The sequence below is a fragment of the Agrilus planipennis genome, unplaced genomic scaffold, assembly GCF_000699045.2.
Source record: "Agrilus planipennis isolate EAB-ADULT unplaced genomic scaffold, Apla_2.0 scaffold184, whole genome shotgun sequence".
Lineage (NCBI taxonomy): Eukaryota > Metazoa > Arthropoda > Insecta > Coleoptera > Buprestidae > Agrilus > Agrilus planipennis.
This window is the reverse complement of record NW_020438988.1, coordinates 508,929-535,938: the sequence shown is the minus strand read 5'-3', so window position 1 is coordinate 535,938 and position 27,010 is coordinate 508,929. Positions and strand designations below refer to the sequence as shown.

Sequence of the window (27,010 nt, the reverse complement as noted above, 5' to 3'; positions counted from 1 at the left end):
ATTAGCTAAATTGTTGCTAATTTTCCATCTGGTAAGGAGCCCCATAGATACAGTAGCCACCCCTCCGATCGAAGCAATTTTCATCAGAGTTACGGTACTAATTTTCATATTACATTAACTTTTCGTTCGTTTTTGTTTAATTAATATGTACTAATTCAATTCTAGCATCTGATCTGTTATCTATGCATCTGATCGTCTTTACCACAAGAAAATTACCATAGATAATAGATATACGAAAGGTAAATGAAAATTACTGAACAATGAGCTGACATGAGCTGACAATTAACCCATGATTTAATCAAAGGCAATTCATGTTGCAAAGTCCCGCTCTATGGTTCTATAGTGAGTAAGTATATCTATGGTTTCTGTCTTAGACCCCTTTACCTTTACTGTAGTTTACCTTTACTCTACTTTACCTACCCTTTGTATATCTATTATCTACGGCCTTTAACATGCCTTTAACACTGGGCCATGAGTTAGAGGATATATTAGAAAACGAAGATAGTGTGATATGGAGATAGATGAACTAGGTTATCCCATAACGAGAGAAGAGTTCGATGTAGCACTAAAAAACTTAAAAAATATAATAATACAATAAAATATAAAATGGAATACAAGCGGAAATTTTATTTAATTTAGTCACATTTATGAAACGGGGAAAGTCCCGGAGGATTATAAACGGAACGTGGTAGTAACGATACCTAAAGATAAAAGCGCGGATAGGTGCGAGACATTTAGAACAATTAGCTTAACTTCTCATACGTCAAAAACCTTAACTAGAATTGTACAAAGAAAGATGGAAGAAAGGGCGGAAAAACTATTAAGGGAAGATTAATTAGGGTTTAGAAAAAACAGAGGAATGCGACAGGCCATTCTAGCTACCGGAAACAATAGAGAAAACAATAGAAAAGGGAAAGGGTGAGTACATAGGATTTGTAGATTTACAAAAAGCTTTTGACAGTGTTAAATGGGACAAGACGTTAAATATAATTAAAAATGTTGGGATGAGTTACAGAGATAAAAGAGTGATACTTAGTTTGTATAAAGAGCAACAGCCTGCTAGGACTGCAACGTAGAAAAGTAAATTTTAGGAAGGGAGTAGTAGTATGCACAATGCCACCGTTACTTTTTAATCTATACTTTGACGACGTGATCAACATCATTAAACCTAGTCACAACCTAGTACAACTGTAGGGGAAGATATACAGGGGCAAAATATTAGTATGCTTAGATTTGCAGATTATATAGGAGTATTAGCTGCTAGCAAAGAGGAGTTAGAGATAACTTTAATTAAAACGGAAGCGGTATTGACAAAGCAGTATTGTATGAAAATAAATAAAATTAAAATTAAAATACTGATATGGAAGGGAAGAAAACGTAGTGAAAGAGCGAATATAAAGATAGGAGACGAAAAATTAGAAGAAGTGGCCGATTTTAGGTATCTAGGAAGTGAGATAAGTCAGAACGGAAGGAGTACTAGGATATAAATATAAAGCAGAGGATAGCGCAGGCTCGAGTCGTCTTCGATAAAAAGAAGTTACTTCTATGCTCCCTGTATGTTTGGAGCGCGGCGCTGTACTGGTGCGATACATGGACAGTAGGCGTGGCGGAAAAGAAAAGGTTGAAATGTGGTGTTACCGGCAAATGATGAGGATACCGTGGATAGAGAAGGTTAGAAATGAATAGGTATTGTTATGAATAGGAGAAAAGAGGACTCTATAGGAGTTAATAAGAAATAGGCGGGATAGGTTGGTAGAACACCTCAGGCATGACGGTGTAGCCAGAGACATATTAGAGGCAGAAACAGGAGTTAAGAGGAGTAGAGGTAGAATTAAATTAGATTACTGTTCGCAAATAATTAAGGATGTGGGATGTTCTAGTTTTAGGGAATGAATGTCCAACCAGTCTTAGGACTGACGATGATGATGACGTTTTGATATCTATTGTTCTATCTCTGTTATATGTTATTACTACTTGCACAAATTTGCTGTGATTTGCCCGTTTGGCGTTTGCGCGTCTATTCCAGTTAGTATGGAGTAGTATAAATGTATAGAGTTCACTGCTTGTCTATATTTCACTGTTTTAACTATTATCTATGGCTTTAACCATGTTAACCTCTGAAAATACCGCTTTTTGATTTGCATTGTTTTTGTATTTAGTAATAACATTTTTAGAAGAAATATTCCAATATGTTATAATGTCTGGAAAAGAAGTAGTTACTCTGCAATTCGGGCATTATTCCAATTTTGTAGGAGCACATTTGTGGAATTTAAATGATCTAAGTTTTGACTACAGTTCAAATCAACCTTCTAAAATTAATCATGATGTGTTGTATCGAGAAGGTTTAACCAATGATGTATAGTAAAACGTTTTAACACAAAAAAAAATCAATTCAATTGCTACTTAATTAATTTTAAGGGACACACTACTTTTACACCTCGTGCATTACTTGTGGACTTAAAAGGAAGTTTAAAATATTTATCTAAAGATGGATCTCTCTACAGTGAAAGGCCGGCTCCAGAAAAGGTTGATATTCATTGGGATAAGAGCCGTATAGAAATTAAAAAAGATTTTGAACAGTCAGGATCTAAATTTATTCAAGAAATAGAAAAAGGGAATGGCAATAAAGTGTTAAATAAAAAACAAAATTTGGAGCAAACTGTTAATGTTTGGTCTGACTTTTTGTATACAAGATATCATCCAAGAACTGTGAATATCATAAATGAGTATAAACATGAGGATGTCAATAAGGAATTTGATGTATATCCTTTAGGTGTTAATTTATGGAATAATTCAGAATTTTCTGAAGAATTTTCTGATAAAATTAGAAATTATATTGAAGAATGTGATAATTTTCAAGTAAATATGTTTACATATAATTATGTATATAAATAAATCATGTTAATTAACATTTCAGGGTTTTCATGTCATATTAGATGCAGTTGATGCATTTTCTGGTTTATCTACTTCTTGTATAGAGCATGTTCGTGATGAATATGAAAAGAAATCCGTAATGGCAATTCCACTTATACCTTCCTATTATAAAGATTACAATATCACAAGCACAGATCAAAATTACAAGTCAATAACTAAGGACTCTGTTCGAGTTCTAAATATAGCTTTATGCTTTAATGATCTTGCAGAAAATGCTTCAATTTTTGTTCCTCTATGCACTGGATTGACAGGATGGAGACAGCCTGGAGAAAGCATACCTTTCAATAATTTGCATTATGATGTAAGGCCCCAATAATATATTAGTATTAGTTTTATTAATTCGTTTATTTACAGTCTAGACTTTGGTACCATTCAAGTGCAATTTTAGCATCAGCAATAGACACTTTTACTCTAAAACATCGTCTAAGATCTTACAATTTCTCTTTAAATGATCTTTGTGCAGATTTATCATCCTTTGGTCGTCGTGCTGTGGCATCCAGCTTATGTTTGCCGTTTTCTTTTAATAAGGATGCCACATTACTAGAGTGTTTGGACAATTGGGATGGCCCTTTGTCTAAAAGCATCACACCTAATTGCAAAATTGGTAACTTACTTAGGTGACTGACGGGAACAGTACTCAGTTATTTTTTTACTAAAATTTGAAATTTAACACTAAACTGCTATAACATGCCCTCTAAAACTAACGTCATATGTGAAAGATAACGTCGGGAAGGTTGTGTCCATCTTGAATGCAGTTTTCTAACTTTTCGCCGAAAATCGTTCATTACCCGGATTACCACCTTACCATCGATTGAATCCACTTCTCTGATTGCCTGTTTCGGTTCTGCCTTCCTGATAACATACTTTGAATCACTAACATCTTACATAGACACACGAGCAGTGTGTGGGGTGGCACTAATGGCCATTGTTGTTTGGTTCCTTATAATTCCTTTTCTCGAATTTCTGAACAACCGCACTCCCCCCCCCCCATTCTGAGCGAACATACTGTGTGCACTTCTGAATAAGCATTTGAAATATTATAGAAGTCGATTTATTTGAATGAAAAATAATCGATTGCAATTTCTGGAAATTTTGAGTGGTTGCGAAATCATTACCGTTGCTGTTTAAGCTGAGGCCGAGGGAGGAGTGGTTTCGAATTGTAAAGTACACACATTTTCTCTAGCCCCTCTCCCTATATTGACTCATCCACTCTTATCCTCATCCTGCTGCTACATATTGGAAAGAATATACGTGAACGTTTAGAATATACAGTATATGTATAAAAATTGGTTTCATTTGTTTTATTGCTACAATCATACTAATCATGAATTTAATGATCACAATATTAATTATAAAAATTAATAGACATTAAGGAAACATAAATAAATGTCTATGATGCCTAAACATAAATTTCAAGCGATTGATCGAGTGTACCAAGTGGAGTGATTGTTCGATTTATAATATTTCAGTAGAGTGACGATTTTTCGATTGCCGGAATCAATCGATTATGTTCATCTTTGTTGAGTGGCATCCAATGCCCAGGTCAATGACCGGTGGTTTTCTTTTCTACTTCTATAGGCTGACAATAACTACTACCCGCGCGACAAACGTCAGGTTCCCGTCGGTCACATTACATTCATAAATATGGCTTGCTTTTGCAAAACCTTTTTTTTGTGTAGGCTCAAATAGAATGATGCAATATTGGTTTCTAAGAGGCATTGCAGAAAATAGACTGAAGCATTCCCAAAATCAGCAAAACCTTCCTGCATTCAAGTGCAATACAGTACAAGAAATGTTAACTTATTATATGGCATGTACTACATATGCTTCAGCAAATAACGTCACAGTTGTAGATAAAGCTTTGACAGTGAAGACTCCTTATCCAGATATTTTTAATGCTCATGTTGGAATTGATGGAAATATAATCGCAGATATGAGGCCAGAAGATTCGGGTAAGCTTTTCAAATATAACTTGCCGTAACCCGCCCGCTTTTTTGGATGTAAGTCGACATTTACTAAATATAGTCATTAAGAAATTCTCATTGCTCAGCCAGGTTCGATAATTCTTGAGCTCATTCAAAATTTCTATACACTTTTGTGAATGATGAATGTTATTAATTTATATATGCTTTATTGAAACTAAAAGTTATATACACTATTTCTCCTCACCTACAATTTTTAATGTGAAACTTTTATTACATCACCTCAAAATTTTTCGACCATCTATCGCATTACAGCCGGCTGCGGAATAGGGGTAAAAGTGAAAAGCGCTCGGCAGGAGCAGCCAACGCAAATATGGCGGCGCCCACGGCTCGCATGAGTTAACCATGTAGCATTGTAGCATTTTTATTCTCACTCATTCGTGCAAGTACTCCGCGGTATTTGTGTGTTTTAATCGAGAGTTGGATATCTTGTCTACTATGGATTTCCCATAGTCATTTCCATTTTCCAATCATTAAAATAAGATTAAGAACGCGATTTTATAGGGTTGTTCGGAAAGTCATTTCGTTTTTTTTTGTGGAAATGAAAGACAGTTTTCGTATAATAAACAAATACTTTATTAAATTATATATTGACCGTTCTGGTCCAACACCTTTTGCCATCTTTCTGGTAGTAGCATAATTCCACGCTCATAAAATTTTTGGTCTTTGCTGGCAAAAAACTGATCGAGGAGGTTTTTGACCTCCTCATTTGAGGTGAAGGTTTTACCGTCTAAAAAATTTTGGAGTGACCGGAACAAATAATAATCCGATGGTGCCAGGTCTGGAGAATATGGTGGGTGTAGCATTGTATCCCATTCAAGCTGTAAAAGCTTTTGGCGAGTGACCAAACTTGTGTGAGGTCTCGCGTTGTCTTGGTGAAACACTACACCTTTCCTGTTGATTAGTTCTGACCTTTTCTGTTGAAGTGCATCATTCAGTTTGTCCAGCTGATGACAGTAGACTTCCGAATTAATCGTTGTGTTATCCGGTAAAAGCTCAAAAAAAACGATTCCTTTAAAATCCCACCAAACAGACAGCATCACCTTTTTTTGGTGAATATCGGCTTTGGAAATGGTTTGAGCCGGTTCATCTTTTTTGCTCCATGACCTCTTGCGTTTGACGTTGTTGTATACAACCCATTTTTCGTCCCCAGTGATGATGCGCTTCAAAAACGGATCATTTTCGTGACGTTTGAGAAGCGAACCGCAGACATCAATGCGGCGACACAGATTTCTCTCTGTGAGAACATGGGGAACCCATATATCGAGCTTCGAGGATAATCCCAGGCCTTTCAAGTAGTCATAAACTGTTGAATTTGATAAATTTAACCTCAATCCGATCTCACGTGTTGTTATTTGCCGGTTCACATCAACTAATGCCTTTATCGCGTCTTTATCAGCTTCATCCGGCCTTCCCGAACGTGGTGCATCTTCGAAATCAAAATTGCCGGATCGAAATTTAGCGAACCAGTTCTGGCACTGGCGTACTGTCAACACACCTTCTCCATACACATCAGTCAATTTCTTTCTGGCTTGAACAGCATTTTTACCCTTTCTGTAGTAAAACAGTAAGATATGTCGAAAATGCTGCTTATCGCTCTCCATATTTAAAAGGGCACCAACCAAAAACTACTGCGTAGAATTAATTGGAATTTTTCACACGCAAACCTTGCTATATGAGCTCTCAAAGCATATAAAATTATACGGCTTAAATGTGAAGTTGGGTGCAAAAGAATACAATTACATCCTCTGTCGGGAAAAAACGAAATGACTTTCCGAACAACCCTATAACTTTAATAATTTTCTGAAAATTTACAGTTAAATGCCTAAATCCGAAAAGTTTCACTTTCATAAAACCACACATTTTTTTTATGGAAGTAAGTTCATATTAAAAAAAATTGCCCGTTCTAAAATGAGGTTGAATATTTACGCTAAAATATTTCCAGCATGATCTGCAACCGCCTTCAAGATATTGACGCTTATCTCGTCAACGTCACCCGCTTTATCTTGTAAGACACATATAATTTTTTACTTTAGTGATGTCAGTGGAATACAAAAAAATACTAGTTAAGATTAGTAGATGGAGGGTGTTATAGTTATGTTTCTACCATTTTTTTAAACTTTTCTCCAATTTTGCAAAAAAAAAAATATTCATGGCATTTGTTACATCAATGGGATCTTCTATTTTAATACCATTTTTCTTTTTTTTATAATTTTATTTATGGGATTCCACAACTTTTTAGGATCTCTACTGTTGACACCCACAAATTCTGCATGGTAAATATTTTTAACCTTTTTAGGAGTATCATTTGTAGGATCTGTTTCCCATCATATAACATTTCTTCAGTTCTAAAAAATATCATTATACTGTAGTCGTTTAATGACTAGCGAAAATTGTTTTATAAGATCGTTGGACACATTTCTGCATCTCTGTTGAATTGACACTATCGCAGCATTCAATAAAGAGTGAGCCTTGGACTGATTTATTGATATGTTTACATTCTACTTATACAAAATCTACTTGCGTGATTCTTATGGGAATAGGTGAATCAGCAAATTACATTTGTATATGTAAATGTTTTTGACCTAATTGGTCGCACTGTGTCTCGATTTTACTATGCTAGCACAAATGAATCAGTTATAGGTTTTTAATTGTTACACTTGTTATATTGATTTACCGAGTGTTCCCACAAGACCCTTTCAGTGATGAACGATGTTGACTAATCTGTTTGAATGTAACTTGGAAAACGTACTCGACGACCGGAGCTGGTTGTTGTGTGTGCTTGGGTAGGTTGAGGATGTTGTTTATCTTCGAGTTGTAGGGATTGGTTTAAGTTAAGGTATTTCTAAAGTTCCCTGTCGGATTCTTACTCAGAAGAAGGGGCTTGGTAATCAACATGTGTTGGTATCTCAGAAATTCGTGAGTGTGTCGGCAATAATATTATCTTTCCCAGAAATATGCTGAATGTACGTTGAGAACTGCCTAATGAAATTGAGATGCCGTGACTGTCCGCTGGAGCATTTGTCAGGGTTCCGACGGAAAGAAAAGGTAAGGGGCCTGTGATCTGTAAAAATAATGAAGTCATGGACTTGCTTGATTGTGCGATAAATTGCGAGAAGTTCCCGGTTGAATGCGCTGTATTTAGCTTCAGCGTTAGGGAGTTTGGAGGTAAAAAATGCTAGGGGCTTCCAACTTCCATTGTAGAATTGTGACGTAGCGCCCAAGCGATGGTCGGAAGCGTCACAAAAAATTGCTAACGTAGCATCTGGTTGCGGATGATGCAGTAGAGTAGTCTGTGCCAGTTGCTTCTTGATTAAATTGAATGCCTCACCGGCTTTGGGATTCCACTGAAGTGGGGTATTTCCTTTAATTTTCGCCAGTAGAAGTTCATTCAAAGCAGAATGAGTGCTGTAGAAGTTAAGCCTACCCACAAATCGTCGTAATTGTTTTGCAGTACTTGGTTTGGGGAAGTTGACGATTGTTGTCACTCTGTCGAATAAAGGGCGTATTCCATTTGCCGAGACAGAGTAACCTAGAAAAGAGACTTCATTACCAAAATTTCATTTTACTTGATTAAGTAATATGCTGTAGGAATGCGGGCGAGTAAATAAAGTGTGTAAATGCTCTGCTTTGTGTTGTTCAGCATTTTCTGATGCGACCAGTATATCGTCGATGTAAGCGAAACAGAAGTTAAGGCCGTGTAATATTTCGTCAATAAAGCGTTGGATTGTTTGACTGGCGTTGCGTAATCCAAAATTCATATACGGAAATTCGAACAAACCAAACGGTGTTGTAATTGCTGTTTTCGGAATATCTTCTTCTGCAGCAGGAATCTGATTATAGACTCGAATTAGATCGATCGTAGAGAAAATTGTCTTGTTTGCCAATGCATATATGAAATCATCAATATTGCGTACAGGATATCTGTCCGGGATTATTCTCGTGTTGAAAGCCCGGTAATCTCCACATGGACGTCATTCATCATCTTTCTTTGAGACCATCTGTTGTGGCGATGCCCAGGGACTGGAGGCGGGACGTGCGATACCTAGCTATACCAACGTTTCAAATTCTCCCTTGTCTGCAAAGAAACGGTCCGGAGCTAAACGTTGAGGTTTACATACTACCGAGGATAGTATTGATGTAGTGCCTTGTTGAATGTTTAGAAAAGGTGATCTGACCGTTGGGTCGAATTAATGAGGGGATATGCTGAAGTACATCGTGGTATACGGAAGTAGTTGGTTTCGTATCTGTGACGAAAGCGACGGAGGGTTGGCTGCAGTTGGTTAGTTGACCAGAGGTGCTTAGATGGGTGAGTCGATCCAGGAGTCGTTTAGTGCTTAAATCTACCAGCAATTGATAGTGTGCAAGGAAATCAGCACCGATGATTGGTTTCGTGACGTCAGCTATAATGAAACGACATGGAAAACATCTTCGTAGGCCCAAATTGAGAGACAGAATAATAGTACCATAGATCGCTTGGGATGTGTTGGTGTGCCTTGCCCTTGACCATTTACCCTAATATTGTGGTTGAAACGTCGTCGGGGTAGAAAACTGCATGAATTTGAACGGGGTTGGTTCTTTAATTTTGTGTTGTCTCATGTTGTTCAGATCCTACTGAAAGGCATGTACCATCTTAGTTAAAATTTGAATAAGCTCCGAAGTGGAACTGGTCGTAGTATTAGCTGCGGCTATGTTTTGCGTTTGGATTGCTTCCATGATGAAATCAGCTGCCTCTGCTGTTTCATCCAGATCCTTATCGCGCATAGTTGCGATGATGGCTTGAATAATAAGTGGGAGACGACTTGACCAAATGGTTCTCAGTAAATTGTCCAACATAGTGAAATTGCGTGGATTTCCTATCCCCAAAATTTCCTAGCTCGAGAAATTGTTTCATTCATGTTTCTTAGGAGATGCCCAGCCGACGAATGAGTGCTGCTGCCCTGATGGTGGCATGTGGTTCAATCGCCGGGGGTTGACATTGATATCGGGCGCTTTCTCCGCATAACAAGGGTCCAGGTTGCCTAGCACATACCCAAGCTTCGTGGATTCGGATGTAATTCCGCAATGTAGTTCATTAGTGTAGTCGTCGATTGTTCCTTAGTTGGGGTCACCACTGTGGTAGTTTGCTGTTCATTAGTTTTTAGTCGGGGTTACCACTGTAGTCGTTTGATGACTAGCGAAAATTGTTAAATTGACACTATTGTAGCATCCAAAGAAAAGTGAGTCGTGTGTTGGACTGATTTGTTGAAATACGAAATATGTATGTAAATGTCTTTGACCTAGTTGGTCGCACTGTGTCGCGATTTTACCATGCTGACACAATTGAATCACTTATAGTTTTTTAACTGTTACACTTGTTATATTGATATACCGAGTGTTCCCACAATACCTATGGTAATCTAACTTTTTCTAGGATTACACGAATTTCTATTAGTATTTAGCCGCTTTAGCCTTTTGAACAAGGTTTTTAATTCGTTAATCAGGCATTGCGTGATTATTTTTGGGTTCTGCAACTTGTTAATATGGTTCCAAGTATATTTACTCATTAACTGATTTACTTTTCTAAAGTCGATGGCATATCAGATGCTTTTTTAATTTCAAGAAAACCAAAATTAAACTCCACTTTTTATTCTATGTTCAAACATCTTTCATAGTCATTTGCTACATGGTCTACATTATATTTGGTACCACATTTAGCATTGCTAAATGTACGATTAATACATTGTAATGAATCTTTTGTGTGTTTCCCTGTACACTTTACAAGTTTTTGTATCAAGATTATCGATAACTCTGCAGCTCTAATGTCCCACACGATTCTGTTTCAATTCTTACAGCAGTTATTTTCAGTACAACACAGTCACGTACATTTGTACATTACTTGGATACTCCACGGCTAGTTTTATGAACTGCATTTCTGAACGACTCTTCGAGTAGGGTTGCCAGAAAAGTTGATCCAAAAGTCTCACAATCTTGCGGAAAACTATCGGAGAAAACCGTCTAATACTTTTTAATTCAAATATTCTTTTTACATACCTATTTTTTATAGATTATTGGAAAATATTAACAATAAATAAAATACAGCAAGTGATAACCTTATTATATTTTTTTAAAATACATCAACAAAAAGATATAATAATTTTTTATTAGTATTATTACTGGAGTGATCAACAGCTATTGAATACAATACAAAATAATTTTTTTATTAGTTAATTTCAACAACACAGTAAATTAAACCAATCCGTCAACGAGCCAAAGAAACATTTGAACGTCGAGACGTCGATTGTTGACAAAGTAAAATATGTGCATATTTTCTTCACTAGAATTTGAAGGTTACACTAGCATTGCTAGATAATTTGGAGATGAAGTATGAGTAATAATGTCAATGTGATCTGAAGAAACTCATGCGTTTTCAATTTACTCTAATAATAAACGGTTTTTATCTCCTCAAACGCTAAATTAAAGTATGCATAAGTTTTTTGTACGTATTTTCGCTTTATTCTTGACCAATTTAAATAAGATTTTACATAATTGTGAAAATAGAAGGGAGCTGCAAGTTTAGACTTCGCCCCGGGTGACAGAAAGTCACGCTACGCCAATGAGTCTCACATTACTCGCTTTGATCTTATTACTTTTACAGGTTTTTTTTATTATTTGCAGTTGTTCAGTCAGTTCCTGTACTGGCAGGTTTACATTCTGGTTCAGAAATTGGGAACATGTTAGAAAGTCTTCATACGGAAGTAAGCAAAATTAGGTTTCCTCGTTTCCATCGATTCAGGGAAAGCGGTCTCGAAACGGATGCTTACAAAGAGTGCTTGCAAAAGCTCTTTGACCTTAGAGAATGTTACGAAGATAACTACAACTAGTAACAAGAAATCATCGAATATACAAAGTATTTTAAGGATTTTATTTTTCGCCACTATGCATCTCTTTGACTATTATTTGTTTATATTCCTTAATTAATTAATTTTATTCTATTACAAGTAAATGAGATAATAAACATTTTGCATTATAACTCTATTACTTCAGAAGCAGACCTATCTATTTTTTATTTGGTAATTTTGACTAGGTCGTCTGGATATACTATTCCTACGTCTTTTCTCATTTTATCCATTAGCTGTACCAATTTTATACTTTCTACATGGGTCATTTTTGGACATTCAATCATTCCTGAAATAATTATTTACAGCATACCTATATACTTTTATTTAAAATTTCATTCTACTGTTTTTATATTATAGAACAAACAAAATAGTTCAAAACCCCAACGTCAAAACACGACACTGTAGTTGTCCGAAGCACTTTTCGCAAACAAGGTTACCTTCTTCAGGCACTGAAGTGAACTAAACCTAAAAGAGAACTAATCCTAATTTGTACTAATAGTTGTTAAGGTCCATTGAACATGGCTCAATGACAACAAGGTTGGTGTTCAATGGACCATAACAACCACAAAAGTAATTAAACTAGCCTTAATAGCGGAGATCCAGGGATAGGACCGTTGTCATTGATAAGCAAAACTTGTTTATTTTTATAAATGTATAAACTCTCAAAACTATCTAGTAAACAATTATTTCTAACCTCCCTAACTAACTTAAGATTATTAATATTGATATTATGTTCTTCAGTAAGAATATACTGGGCAACACTAGATTTTCCTCTCTACCAAACCGTGCATGAGCTAAATTCTCCTTAAATCTAGTTTTGATTGAGCGTCTAGTTTGTCCAATATATTTTTTACTACAGTCATTACAGCTAATTTCATATATCCCCGACTTTTTTAAGAAAGGAGTTTTATCCTTAGGATTACCAAGGAGAGTTTGAATGGAGTTGCCATTTGAACTGTAAGCAATCCGTAAACAAAGTTTTCGAAAAATACCCTCGAGTCCTCGAGTAAATCTTGGCTCGCATAGTAACAAACTTGGTCTTATTAGTGTCTGTTTGAAAAGTCGTAGATCTTGAAACAAAATTCCTAATTAATTAATTTATCAATAATGTTATAATTGTAACCATTGACTTGTAATTTTCTTAATTGTACAGAGTTCCTTATGATATCTACTTTTACTAGGAGGGAAGCTAAGCAATCTATGTGCAAGGAAATTAAAACTAGCCGTTTTATGTTGAACACAATGATTAGAGTCGTAGGGTATATATGTAGAGGTATTAGTGGGTTTTCTGTAGATGTCCAATTCTAAAGAATTACCGTTTCTTATAACCAACGTATCTAAAAATGGTAACTTGCCATCTTTTTCAATTTCAACAGTAAATTTATTCAAAGAGAAACTTGAATTAAAAACATCAAGAAAGTCTTGAAGACTTCTGGAACTCAAATTGTTTACTGGATAGTTTTGAGAGTTTATACATTTATAACAAGTTTTGCTTAACAATGATAACGGTCCTACCCCTGGATCTCCGCTATTTAGCCTAGTTTAATTACTTTTGTGATTGTTAAGGTCTATTGAACACCAACCTTGTTGTCATTGAGCCATGTTCGCTGAACCTTAACAACTATTAGTATAAATTAGGATTAGTTCCCTTTTCGGTTTAGGTCACTTCAGTCCCTGAAGAAGTTGACCTTGTTACCGAAAAGTGCTTCGGACAACTACAGTGCCGTGTTTTGGCTTTGGGGTTTTGAGCTATTTTGTTTGTTCTCCAACAACCGCCAAAGTTTTTCCAATCTTCATATTTTGTTTTTATATTGTTTTAATTACCTGCTTTTAAACATTTCCAAACTTCTTGTATTTCATAAATATATCCCTTTGAGAATTTGCTCATAAACTGAATTGAAGGATCTACTTCAGGCAAGTCAAAATGTTTAGTACCCATTGGCGTTATTAGCTTTAAAGGACACCAAAACTGGGGAACCTTAAACAATATAGCTTATATAACATACTATTCCCTTTGGGTAACTGAAAAAGAAATTTTGTCATACCACTATTCTTCCTTTTTTGCCTACTATTTCAGCTTCATTAGGCAACAGCAGAGCAGAATGAGAGCTAATATTAGCAATTTTACCTCCTGGAAATGTGATAACAGCAGAGCAGGATTCATCAACACCATATTCATTTGAGTGTCCTACAGCGTTTACTTCTAGAGCATCCAATCCTCTAAACACGAATTGTACAAATTGTATGAGATAAACTCCCAAATCTAAAATAGTTCCTCCACCCAACCGTTTCTCTCTAGAATTTCATATTTTTTTATTATTAGGCCCGCTGATTATTTGTTTCATACCTTATTCTGTCAATGTGTTGTAATGGTTTGCCAAAAGTTGCTGATACATAAAGTATTTCTCCGAGTATTTGTTGATCTAAAAGTGTTCGTAGTTCCTTGTACAAAGGAAAACATCGAGACCAAATTCCTTCCATTAAGAAAAGATTTCTTTCCCTGGCAATTTCGATAAGTTTTCTCGTTTGCTTTTCATTCATTGTCATCGGTTTTTCACAGAGAACGTGCTTACCGTTTTCTAGCATCAATCGCGAAACTTCGAAATGTTGTATATTTAAATTTCCAATATGAACAATTTCTACAATTCAAAATCACTTTATCATTGCTATCACAATGTAATTTATTTTCATGTTTCAAATAATTTACCTACGTTCCTATCTTTAGCCAATTTTTCGTAAGTACCGTAACAAATAGGAATTTTATACTTTTTGGCGAAGGCTCGAGCTCTGGAGAAATCTTGAGCAGCTACAGCTACAATTGTATGCTCTTCGTTTGATAAAGAGTTTAAGCAATTTGTAAATTCGCTGCTACAGTTTCCCGTACTAATTATTCCCCATTTTAATTGCATTTTTATTACGAACTTTTCAAAACAGATGTAACCGTTTATAAAACACTAATAACAAATAAAAGGTTAATTATCTATTTATAAACCCTTTCTGTCANTAGTAAAAGATTATGTTAATAATTATACTTGTATGAAAGTTGCTATTCAAGTAAGTAATTAAACAATCAATTCAGATTAAAACAATCCTCACAGGAATTTGAATTTCGCGCTTAGTATAGAATAGACGCATTGTGTCCATGCGCAGATCTTAATTAATTTATTATTATAAAAAAATATATTAAAAATCGAATAATATGATAAAACTGATGGACGAATTGACTTAAAGATAAAGATTGAAAACATGATAAAAAATTGCTATTTGATCTTAAACGAGGTGCTAAAATGCGAGCATTTTCATTAAAATTAAAAAAAATTGTTAAAAAGAACAATAGAGGATCTAACGAAAGAATTATTGGACCTTAACTGACCTAATGGAGACCTATCGATTAGAGAATTGCTAAATTTGCACCCTGGGGTACCTACCGATCTGACCATTGCCGCCGTTGATATATGGTGGCAATACCCATATATATATATATAAATAAAACCATTCAGAAATGAACAGTGTGTGTGAAGGAAGGAATGAAATCTGGGTCCGTCTGCCTTGGTCTAAGTTTTTCTATAGTTTCCTTGGATCACTTAGGCAAATGCTGGGGTAGTAGTATTCCACAGATAATCTTTCATTCTCTTCTGTCTTCATTTCATCAGTCTCATCTTTCTCACCCTAACCACCCAGTCAACATGAAAAAATTATACATAGTGGTCTTACTATAAAACAGAATAAATCAAAGTAGGGGAAAGCTAAAAAACAAACACTAATTAAATTAGTTAAATCCAAATCCATGAGCAGAATTAATTGTTATTCAAATGTTCTAAAAAACCGAAATATCTATATAGCACTTCCGGTTATACCGGAAGATGACATCAACATCGTTAGTACTTTAAATGGAACTCTTATGATTTTAGTTAGACTTAAATGGTTTCTCTACTTCTATTTACCGTTTTCGAGATATTAATTTTTAAAGTAAATAGTAAATATAAATAATAATCAGAAAAGAAGAGATAAAAGTCCAGAAAGCTACCATAACCTAAAGAATGAATTAAATAGAAGAAAAATAATTACAAGGAAAGAAGGGAAAAAAATAAAAAGTAACCCTAACATTTTTGTCAACTGTGGTAACTTTAAGTAAGGAAACACTAATAGCTGGTAACAACAAATTTCACTAATAGGGGCAGAAAATCACCTTCAAGTGGACAGTGGAGTAGAATCAAATATCATACCTGTTTTACAATTACAAAAATTTAATAGGTATTCTTATAGTCTTACAGCACTTGTGTCGTATGGAAATCTTAAGTTCAAACCTTTTGGTAAAATAGATTTTCAATGTGAACAAAATGATAAAACATATACGATTAAATTCATCATCATCATCATAAGGTCGTCAGTCCAAGACTAGTTGGACACTACATCCCCTTTTCTATCTTGAACTCATATTTCTGCTTGTAATATATCTTTAACTAGCCCTTCTTGCCTAATACTCCCTTATTTCTAGTTAACCTTTTCTATCCACGATGTCATCATTCGCCTATAACCTTTTCTTTTCTGCCGCGCACGTTTCGCACCCGTACAGCTCCGTACTCCAGATATACACATTTAACAATATTTTTCATATTTCTAAATTAACCTTTCGTGAACAGAGAAGTGATTTCTTTTTGTTAAAGGCTATTCGACCTTGGATTATCCTCTGTTTTGTATATCTACTGTTCCCCTTTATACCAGTACTTTTGATTTAATTTTATTTATTTTCATACAATATAGTCAAGTGTCCATACTTGTTTTTTTTTACTTTTTGTCGTATTCTGGGCACTATAACTTTTTGGAACAGGCAAATTTTATGTAATTATAAAATAATCTGTACATGGTCCCATATACAATAAGAGAAAGGGTGAGAAAAATGGAATTAATAATTTATTTATTTACGAAAACGGAGGCACAAAAAGCGCAAATACAAAAGAGTGAATGACGTGTCGAAAGTGCAGCTTTAAAAAAACAAAAATTTGAATGGAAAAAGAATGAATTATTAAATAAATAAAACTATTATGTTTTTTAATGTTTTACTCTATTATAGTTTCACTCTACAAGTGTTTCTGCTTTTTAATTCTTTATCAAGAATACTAGCGGTAAATAATGACTTAAAAGGCCGAAACAATTGTAGACTGAAACTTTAATATAAAAAGTATAATCGTTTTATTTCTCTTATATTACAAAATGTTTCATGATGTACTAACCAGGATATTTGTGAAAATTAGAAGGAGAATTTATTAGAAAAGTGAATGAAAAAGCGAGATAAAACCAGAGAAAAGCTTAAAGTGGAAGTAAAATCGAAAAGTGAAGAGAAAACAAAACTTATTAAACAAGAAGTGGAGGATATGCTAAAAGAAATCGATAAAATAAATTAATATGGTATTAGTGGCAACATCGTGCGATCAAGTCTAAGCTGCATAAGTTTTCTATAAAAGAAAAAGGGAAGACACAAATCAAACAGAAAACCACCAATCAAGCAAGAAACCAGCAACGATACGAACTTTTGAGATACAAACGAATATACAAAAAAAGTGTCCAAAACGGAAACGGGAAATGAGAAATTTATAAAGCTGATAAGAAAAATAAGAGGCGATCTCGAAAGAACTACGAAAAGATTATAATCTTTTCTAATCTAGATAATTATCAAGAATTAAGAAATTAAATTAAAATAGTTAAAGATGAATTCAAACAAAAAAGAAAAAGTTGTAAATAGAAAAAACTTATTCATAAACAGAGTAGGAAAACTAGAAGAGAAAATAGAAAAGATAAAAAAAAATGAAAAAATAAAACTATAACAGGATGAGAAATAGAAGGAACCACCGCTGAATATTTAAAGGAAGAGATAAAGCGAATTATTTATAGTAAGCTTCACACTTAAAAAAATACGTGGTAAGACATAACAGACAGATTACATTCATTCATCAAAAAGTTCGAAGACTGGGAAAATAAAAACCAAATTCTACAGGCAAAAAACAAATTTTTCATGGTCGCAGTAAAAATGGGTGTTAATGGTAGATAAATAGGAAGTAAATTAGAAGAGAAAGTAAGAGAACTATAACAAGAATACAATGACAAAGAATGCGGGGTAAAAATAGTTTTTTGGAATGTCGCGGGTATCAGAAATATAGAGGATGAATGGGAAAAACTATACGAATATGACGTAATAAATTTATAAGAATCTTGGATAGATGAAAAAAATAAAAAATTGAAAATAAATCAACGGACTACAACTTTTTACATGTTGAGGTAAGAAGAGAAGGGAAAAGAGGAAAGCTAAAACGAGGAATGACCACCGCAATTAGGAGATATGTAAATGTGAAAGACGCGAGATAGTGGAAAAAATTCTGGAGGATAGGATGAAAGAATACATAACTAATAATGGGAGGAGATTTTAACTCAAGAACTGCAAATAAGGGTGGGAAAGAAAACGAAATGATCACGCAAGAGAATAGACTATCGAAAGATAAATTAGTAAACACGGGGAAACGTTGCTGAATTGGGTTTAGGATAATGTTTATTCTGAATGGAAATGTAAAAGGAGATAAAGAAGAAGAATTCACATACAGGTAATAGGAAGGAATATATAAAGAATGCAGATGGTACATAACAACGAGTCAGATTATCAAATACTATGCTGAACTAAAAATACAGACAAGGGAAGGAAATAAAAAAGGAGGAAAATATAAAGAGAAAGTTGGTCTGAAAAAGAAATTTTAAACGAACAACTGGAACGAATTATGAAATAAGGTAAATGCATCAGTAGGTAGAAATAAAATAAAAATTGACAAGAGTAACTACATAAAGAAATGGTGAGACAAAGAATCTTACGTAACAAAACTGGAGCTAATGAAAAAAAGAAGAAGAATATATAAAAAAAATGAGAATAGTATATTATAAATGCATGAAAAAATACAAAAAAGTAACAAAATAAAAGAAAGAGCAAGATATTAAAAAAGATTGAATAAAAGCAAGAAAGGATAGAGCGGGAAAATAGTTTTCGGAATTAATGGACAAAGAACAAAAAAAAGAAAGCACAAGTAAAAATATAAAGATGAACGAATGGATTGAGCACTTTGCTAAACAATTTGGAGAAGCAATGATAAAATAGCATTAGAAGAAGTAGAAGAAACAGTTAAAAAGCTAAAAAAGAAAATGACAGCAGAAGAAGATAAAATTAAGAATGAGCATGAATGTATGGAGAACTAGAAATAAATAAGCACACACAAAGAGTAGTAAATTAGATATGGAATACAGATGAAGAACTTCCGGAAGAATGGAAAACAGGAATAATAAAGCCAATTTACAAAAAAGGAGACAAAAATAAGGCAAAAAATTACAGAGGAATAACACTCATGAGCACATGTTATAAAAATCTACTCTGAAATACTTAGAAAAAGATTTAGAAGACAAAAAGGTACTAGGAGAAAACAAAGGTACTATTAACGCAATATGCGTAATCAAAACAGCGTGTGAAGAAGAAATAAAGAAAGAAATAGGTAAAATATTCTTCTTTTTCGCAGACACGAAATGGTCGTTTGATAAATTCAAGAGAGGCATAGTATGAAAATCTTAGAATAATTAGAAATAGACAACAAATTAAGAGAAAGGATAAGAGAAACGTACGACGAAACTTACATTAAGATTGAAGTTAACGAGGATAAATCCAAAAGAAATAGCAATGAAACAGGGAATAATACAAGGATGCCCACTAAGCACTGCACTTTTTAATGTATCATTTACAGACTTATTATTAACAAATTAAGCACAATACAACAAGAGGGAATAATAATTGGTAGAAGAAAAATCTGGTTAATTTCATGCTATTATTATATTAGCGAAGAACGAATAAGGGCTGAAAGAAATGATGCAAAAATTCAATAAATATATAATAGGGAGAAGATAAGTCAAATATTTTAAGGGGAAAATTTAGGAGGAATATAGAAGAAGTTATAATTCCAGTGGGTAGAAAAAATAAAAGAAGTTGCAGAGTTCAACTAGCTAGTACTCTTACTGCAAAAAATAATGGAATAGATGGACATTCTAGACACATAAAAAACTGAGGAAGAAAGCAATAGGAATAATGAGAAAGGTATGGATAATAGTAGAAAGAAGACTTGAAGAGAGTTGGAATATAAGAGAGACATTGGTAGAGAGCGGCGCGGAAATATGGGAGGAGGGTGGAAAGAAAAAAAAGAAATCAAAAGCATTCAAGACAGTTACTAAAATGCTTTCTAAAATTATATAGAAATACACCGAAATATGTACTAAAAAAAGAAACAGAAACAAAAACACTAATGCTGTCCTGATTCAGGTCTAAAAGTCATCCTTAGTTGGCTGGAGTTGGTTCCTAACATTTCGCTAACACAAGTGGCAAACTTCTTCAGAGGTTCTTCCATATCTGATGCTGGATGTGAACTGGCAACTTTTTTTTTTATTTTTTTTCAGTTTGTCCCCGACGAGGGGAAATCTTCAAAAGACACCCCCCGAAAGGGATTGTGTCGGATTCGCCGAAGCGCTTACTGACTAAAATCCCTCCTCAGCAGAAGGTTAACCCGGAGGTTTTACATCCCAAAGAAGGTTCTGTGGAAAAGGTTGGGAACGGGAAGGCTATTAGGTATAGGAAAGGAATAATTTGGGGGGTAAGGTGAATGGAATAGAAAGCGGTGACCCACTTCGGACAAGTTGGATGGGCACTCACGCTAAAAAGCTAAACTGGAAATTAGCAGGAGAGAAGCAGCTCAGAGTTGAAGAAGGTGGCAGGGCCTTCTGAAACGGCCGTTTGCTTTAGAGATGAAGTACGAAAGTGTAGAGATGAACGGGTTTGGGTTACCTGAAACTGAGGTCAGAAGGTTTGCTGCGAATCTGATTCTAGCCTTGGGAAGTGAAGATAAACCAGTTTCATCCAGAATTTGGGCGTTTCTGACGAACTAGGGCTGGTCGGGTGCGAAACAAAGAATCCGCATGTAAGTGCCTTGAAGGAGTTGAAGGCTATTGGGATGGACGAACCCCCAGATGGAAATGGCGTAGGAGCAGATGCTTCTGATGTTTGCGTTAAAAGCATGAGTTTTGATTTGATGAGAGATTGAGGACTTACGGGAGATGAAGGCATCCAGGACTTGGATATGAATTTCTGTCAAAGGTAAGTGACGGGAAAGTTGCATTTGATGGGATTGTTGTTAACGGTAATGGAGGGAGGTTTTCGGGTCTTAAAGGAGAAGAAAATTGTTTCCGACTTGACTTCGTCAATATTGAGTTTCCATCTTCGGTACCAATTTAGGAACAGGGGTAGAAACTTTTTAATTTTTGCAGAGCACTGTGAATGGTTTTGAACGGAGCTTACAAGGGCGATGTCATCGGCATAGAGAGCAGTGAGAATCGAGGGATGGGACGGCATGTTTGCGCAGAACAGGTTGAACAGAAGGGGTGATAGCTTGGAGCCTTGTGGGACACCGGCCGTGACGGTAGTATAAAGCAGAGCCAAAACGAACACGAACGGTTCTGCCAGAGAGGAAAGATCTGATAACCCTGATTGCCCGGCCGGATGTCAAGCAGAATCATGGAAGTGTGACGGCATTTGTTTACTTTATCAGCAGCACCAATTTTTCCTCATTAATTTAATCTGTAGTAACGCTGCAAAAATTCAAAGATGGATATTTAGTAAACTATTTCATTTAATCCATTTCAAATAATTAACGATCCTTTGATCTTTTGATATCAATGAATTACTTTCTTTTTGCTTTTTCGACTTTGAGACTGTATTTAACGAAATTTTTTATTTTTATGCAGCTTATTCTTTTAAGTCAAACAGCATTTTCGGGATGCCACTTGAGTAATTGTTACTTTATGCGATTTAGCACAAATAAAACTGTTGTGTAGGCATATTTTTATTTATGTTTATTCAATCGAATGGATGTTTGTGGTATGGTGATTATGATTTATGGAGGGTAGTGGTACCTTCACCTTCTATAATTTTCATCATATAATAAGTAATTAATAGTAAAAGATTANATTATTTAGCATTCGGGAGGACGCTGGTTCCATTCCGGATCCGTCTGCCTTGGTCCAAGTTTTTCTGTGGTTTCCTGTTTCCTTGGATCACTTAGGCAAATGCTGGGGCAGTAATATTCCACAGATAATCTTTCATTTTCTTCTGTCTTCATTTCATCAGTCTCATCTTTCTCACCCTAACCACCACCCACCCTTTCCCACGATTCCTGAGAGGAGACTGAAGTGGGTCTTCCGCCCTACCTTCCGGCGTAGTCCGGAAGGAGTGCCCGCCCACCAGCATTAGTGGCTGGTGGGAATGAAACACCCAAAAGTTTTTTTAATGAACAGTGTACCGAGCGGCATGGTCTAGAGTTTTAGGTCATTATTTAGCATTCGGGAGGACGCTGGTTCCATTCCGGATCCGTCTGCCTTGGTCCAAGTTTTTCTGTGGTTTCCTGTTTCCTTGGATCACTTAGGCAAATGCTGGGGCAGTAATATTCCACAGATAATCTTTCATTTTCTTCTGTCTTCATTTCATCAGTCTCATCTTTCTCACCCTAACCACCACCCACCCTTTCCCACGATTCCTGAGAGGAGACTGAAGTGGGTCTTCCGCCCTACCTTCCGGCGTAGTCCGGAAGGAGTGCCCGCCCACCAGCATTAGTGGCTGGTGGGAATGAAACACCCAAAAGTTTTTTTAATGAACAGTGTACCGAGCGGCATGGTCTAGAGTTTTAGGTCATTATTTAGCATTCGGGAGGACGCTGGTTCCATTCCGGATCCGTCTGCCTTGGTCCAAGTTTTTCTGTGGTTTCCTGTTTCCTTGGATCACTTAGGCAAATGCTGGGGCAGTAATATTCCACAGATAATCTTTCATTTTCTTCTGTCTTCATTTCATCAGTCTCATCTTTCTCACCCTAACCACCACCCACCCTTTCCCACGATTCCTGAGAGGAGACTGAAGTGGGTCTTCCGCCCTACCTTCCGGCGTAGTCCGGAAGGAGTGCCCGCCCACCAGCATTAGTGGCTGGTGGGAATGAAACACCCAAAAGTTTTCTTTTATGAACAGTGTTATTTGTATGTAGGGGTTTGTATGCGTATGTGTGTATGTAAAACTGTAGTTGGAAGATTGCAAGACAACAGTTGGTTAATGTGTGTGCCACTCCCCCCTCCCAAAGCACAGTGGCCTGCTATTGTTTAATTAGTTGAATAATTTGTAATAATTTCCGTTATACCTGCACACAAATGTATCCTTATATTTTTTCGATCATTCTTGATTTCAATTTAATAAAACATTTACCAGTTAGTTAATTTAGTTATAATTATTTGTAGGACGTTCATTAGCAAAAGTAATGTAGTTTTTTTAATTGTCATCGTTGCGTATTGTTTTTCTGGTATACATTATATGCATATTTTAAAATTTATTATCTTATCGTCTACGTAGAAGGCTAATTAAGAACAAGACAAACATATAATAAATTTTAAAAGAAAAGTCTGGATTTTACAATGGATACTATTAAGATAAATATGTTCGTGTGCATGTGTCTCCAATGGACGAATTTATAAATGTAAAGACGACATTTCTTTTTCAGTTTCATTCATAATCTTTCATTTATGAAGGCCGTTAAAAGTATATTCAAAACGGAGCACATCGCTTACTGCAAGTTGCAAATTTCTAAAGTTGTTTTTGGTCCTTTTTCAAAACGCCATAGGCCCGACTAGATTAACATCAGAAAGTGATGTAAATGTTTCTATTTTAAAAAGTAGAAGAAAAAGATAGAAATATGTCACTTGAAAAATCCCTTAGCATGCAATCAGGACTGGAGTCCTTTGCAGGAAATGAAATTAAAGAGAACGTGGTCAATTCTTCTGGAGATACGTTCTGCAAAAAAGTTTGCGTCGTTCTTAAGAATATTACCATCGAACCGGTAATGCTGTGCTATACTCTTCCCAGTATCATGGCCAGTCTCGCAACTCAAAATTTAAACCTGGAAAAAGCGTGCAGGGTGAATTTGCAATTTGAAGATGATGTTTGTTCAGCGTTGGCAATTAGAAATGCCAGTGGGTACAATGCTACCGAAGAAATTGCAGTTCAAAAATACGTCGCTTCCATGAATGCTTGGAAGAACGTGATTCAAAGCATATTGCCTGCATTGCTTCTTATGTTTTTGGGTTCTTGGAGTGACCGACATAGAAGAAGAAAACCTTGCATGATCCTTCCGATTATTGGAGAACTAATCACTTCGTTGTGTCTCATAGTATGTGTTTTTTTCTTTTATCAGTTACCGATGGAAGTAAATGCTCTTGTCGAATCGATTCCTCCGGCAATATCTGGAGGATGGTTTGCTATGTTCATGGGAATGTTCAGCTACATAAGTAACATTTCTTCGTTGGAAACCCGAACATTGCGAATTGGAGCTGCTAATATTTTTTCTAACGTCAGCATTACAATTGGAACTTCATTGAGTGGAATTTTGTACAAAATTATGGGATTTTATGGTGTTTATAGTTTGGCTGTACTTTTGTATACGATGGGTTTGCTGTATATGGTGTTTTTGGTGAAAGAAGTACCGCGAGACAATTTGGAAAAAAATGAGAGAGAAAAACCATTTTTGTTAGACTTTTTCAATTTCAAACACATTTCGGATACACTACAGGTGGCTTTTAAGAAAGGAGAGAAAAATAGGAAAAAAAGAATTTGTGTAATAATGGTTCTTGTGATGGTTATTATTGGACCAATGCATGGTAACGATTCATAAACCTAACTAATAACAATAACATTATTTCATATAATATTTATAGGAGAAATGGGAGTAATGTATCTTTTCGTGAGGTACAGATTTCGCTAGAATGATATTGACTACAGTCTTTTCTCTACATTTGCTTTTATTTTACACATGCTAGGTAAAATAAAAAATTCTTAACAGTATTAATTTTCAGTGTTTACACAGATAGTTAATTTGCTCGTAATATTTTAGGTACTGCTTTCAGTCTGGCATTTTTTACGAAATTCTTGAAAGTCGACGATACAGTTTTGGTTATAGTTTCTGTTATCAGCAAAATCTTGTAATGTTTTGTATTCGCTTTTGCTCCGAATTCGACCATATTTTACTTGGGAAAGCAAAAAAGTAACAACTTATCTAAAATATATTTGACACATAATAACTAACAGGTGCTGTAGTCGCAATTTTTATTGGGACATCTTTTATTGTAATGAGATCCGTAATGTCGAAATTAGTTTTGCCTGATTAATTGGGTAGGTAACTAATTAGTACTCAATTTAATTAAAACAATAATTTGATTTATAATATTTTATTTAGCATGTCATCATTATTATTATTATTTTTCAAATAATAATCGTTTTCCACAATTTAATTAAATGTATTGTAATGGCATTTTGCATTTACGTTCATATACAAAAATGTTTGATATTATATAAAATTGTGTGGTTTTATGAAACCACGGTGCAAGTGTAACTTTTCGGTTTGTAGCAGGCATTTAACTGTAAATTTTCGGAAAATTATTCGATTTAAAGTATTAAAATTAAAATCGCGTTCTTAATTTTATCTTAATGATTGGAAAATAGAAATTATAATGGAAAATCAAAAGTAGAGAAAATATTCAACTATAAATTTTAATTTCAATCTTTGTATGAGAGTACGGAATACATAATAAATACAANCCTTTCTTTCTTTCTTTAGGAAAAATTAACTCACTATTTGGGGTGTGTGAATCTCTAATGCCCTTAATATATGGGCCTATGTACAGTCTGTCATATAAAACAACTATAGATTGGTTGCCTGGATTTTTCTTTATTTTAGGAGGTGTTTTAACAATCCCTGCCGTCGCAATCTTTTTGTAAGTTGAATTTTATGAATTATTACTATTTTTTCCTGTTTTTGTTTTTACTTTCAGCTGGCTATATTTAGAACATAAACGAGACGAAAAAGAAGCGATTAAAATAAAAGAACAAGAAGCTTTACTAACTAAAAATAATACGACAGTAAATCCGGTAAATGAATAAAAGTTTGTTTATCTTTGTTTTTATTATTTTAATAAATTTACAAAACAATTATGTTTCTAATCTGATACATTTAATATTATCATCATCATCATAGAGTCATAAGTGCGAAGACTGGTTGGACACATACATCCTCTCCTTATCTGGAACCAAGCTTCGTATTTTCCAAACAATAGAATATCCCGCAATCTAGGTTTTCATTTCCCTTATTCACTTCCATTATTCCCTTAGTTCTCCTACTCTTTTCAGTGCCTCCTCATTTTTAACCGTTTCTATTTAAGGTATTTTCATCATTTTCCAATAGCACCACACCTCGAACACTACCAACTATTTTTTTTTCAACCGTATTCTCTGTCTGCATGCTTGCGCGTAGCTCCAAACATACACTTTTAACCATTTTTCTTTCGAACTTCCCAATTAATTGCTCGAGAGCTTTCTTTTTGTCAAAAGTGACTCTTTGATGTTCGTTCTTTTATGTCCCTACTATCCTCTAAGATTTCTACCGCTTTTCCTGTCCTAATTTACCTGACTTCCTTTCCAGGGGATGATATTTATAATCAATAATATTGAAACCACAGATTCCTAGTGGCTTTTTGAACATAAATATTAAAAATCACAATCGTTTTGACGCCCGCTCAGACGAACTACAAATACCTGGTTGCAAGGTGAAGATAATATGAATAATATCGATTGTACAAAAATTCAGTTAGTTATTTGTTTTTATTTAGTTTGAGTGTTTGTTTAAAGTAGTGCTATTAAAGTTCGGTATAAAGGGAAAAGGATTTTATAAAAAGTACGTATCAAAACAAAATTCCGATTTGCAAAATCAAAATCATTATTTACCAGTTTACGTAGATTTTGATATCATTTTAAAGATTTAAAACCAATTGTACTAGGGTCAATTGAAAAGTCCCCGGCCTGACACATAGATGGCGGCACCAGAACTAAATCCATATGATTTTCAGTTAGTCCTAACCTTCAAAAGACGCGTCTATAAATTTGACGGCTGTCGGATCATTAGTTTGTGAATTATAGCATTTTTAGTGAAGCAACTTTTGTTATTGTGAAAAAAATGGATAAAAAGGAATTTCGCGTGTTGATAAAATATTGCTTTTTGAAGGGAAAAAATACAGTTGAAGCAAAAACTTGGCTTGATAACGAATTTCCGGACACTG

At 34.9% G+C, this 27,010-nt stretch overlaps 3 protein-coding genes across 3 annotated transcripts; 2 read left to right on the top strand and 1 right to left on the bottom strand.

Moving 5' to 3' along the window:
* The first annotated feature begins 2,003 nt into the window (after positions 1-2,003).
* On the top strand, positions 2,004-11,928 carry LOC108742035 (protein misato-like). The gene is made up of 6 exons (XM_025975640.1): positions 2,004-2,356; positions 2,419-2,859; positions 2,918-3,235; positions 3,289-3,538; positions 4,614-4,886; positions 11,574-11,928. The coding sequence occupies exons 1-6, from the start codon at positions 2,198-2,200 to the stop codon at positions 11,777-11,779; spliced, it is 1,647 nt and encodes a 548-aa protein (XP_025831425.1). The 5' UTR covers positions 2,004-2,197; the 3' UTR covers positions 11,780-11,928.
* On the bottom strand, positions 11,800-14,794 carry LOC108742036 (trans-1,2-dihydrobenzene-1,2-diol dehydrogenase-like). Its single transcript, XM_018477040.2, has 5 exons — positions 14,505-14,794; positions 14,145-14,436; positions 13,843-14,092; positions 13,622-13,775; positions 11,800-12,083 (listed from the first exon to the last, which is right to left on the bottom strand). Exons 1-5 carry the CDS (start codon positions 14,704-14,706, stop codon positions 11,962-11,964), a joined length of 1,020 nt encoding a protein of 339 aa, XP_018332542.2. The 5' UTR covers positions 14,707-14,794; the 3' UTR covers positions 11,800-11,961.
* Positions 14,795-23,365: 8,571 nt separating this feature from the next.
* LOC108742030 (solute carrier family 46 member 3-like) lies at positions 23,366-25,886 on the top strand. Its single transcript, XM_025975639.1, is given in 6 exon segments — positions 23,366-24,559; positions 24,617-24,718; positions 24,793-24,942; positions 24,987-25,070; positions 25,516-25,672; positions 25,730-25,886. Coding segments are annotated over 6 exon segments (1,563 nt in total). The 5' UTR covers positions 23,366-23,598; the 3' UTR covers positions 25,839-25,886.
* The last annotated feature ends 1,124 nt before the right edge of the window (positions 25,887-27,010 follow it).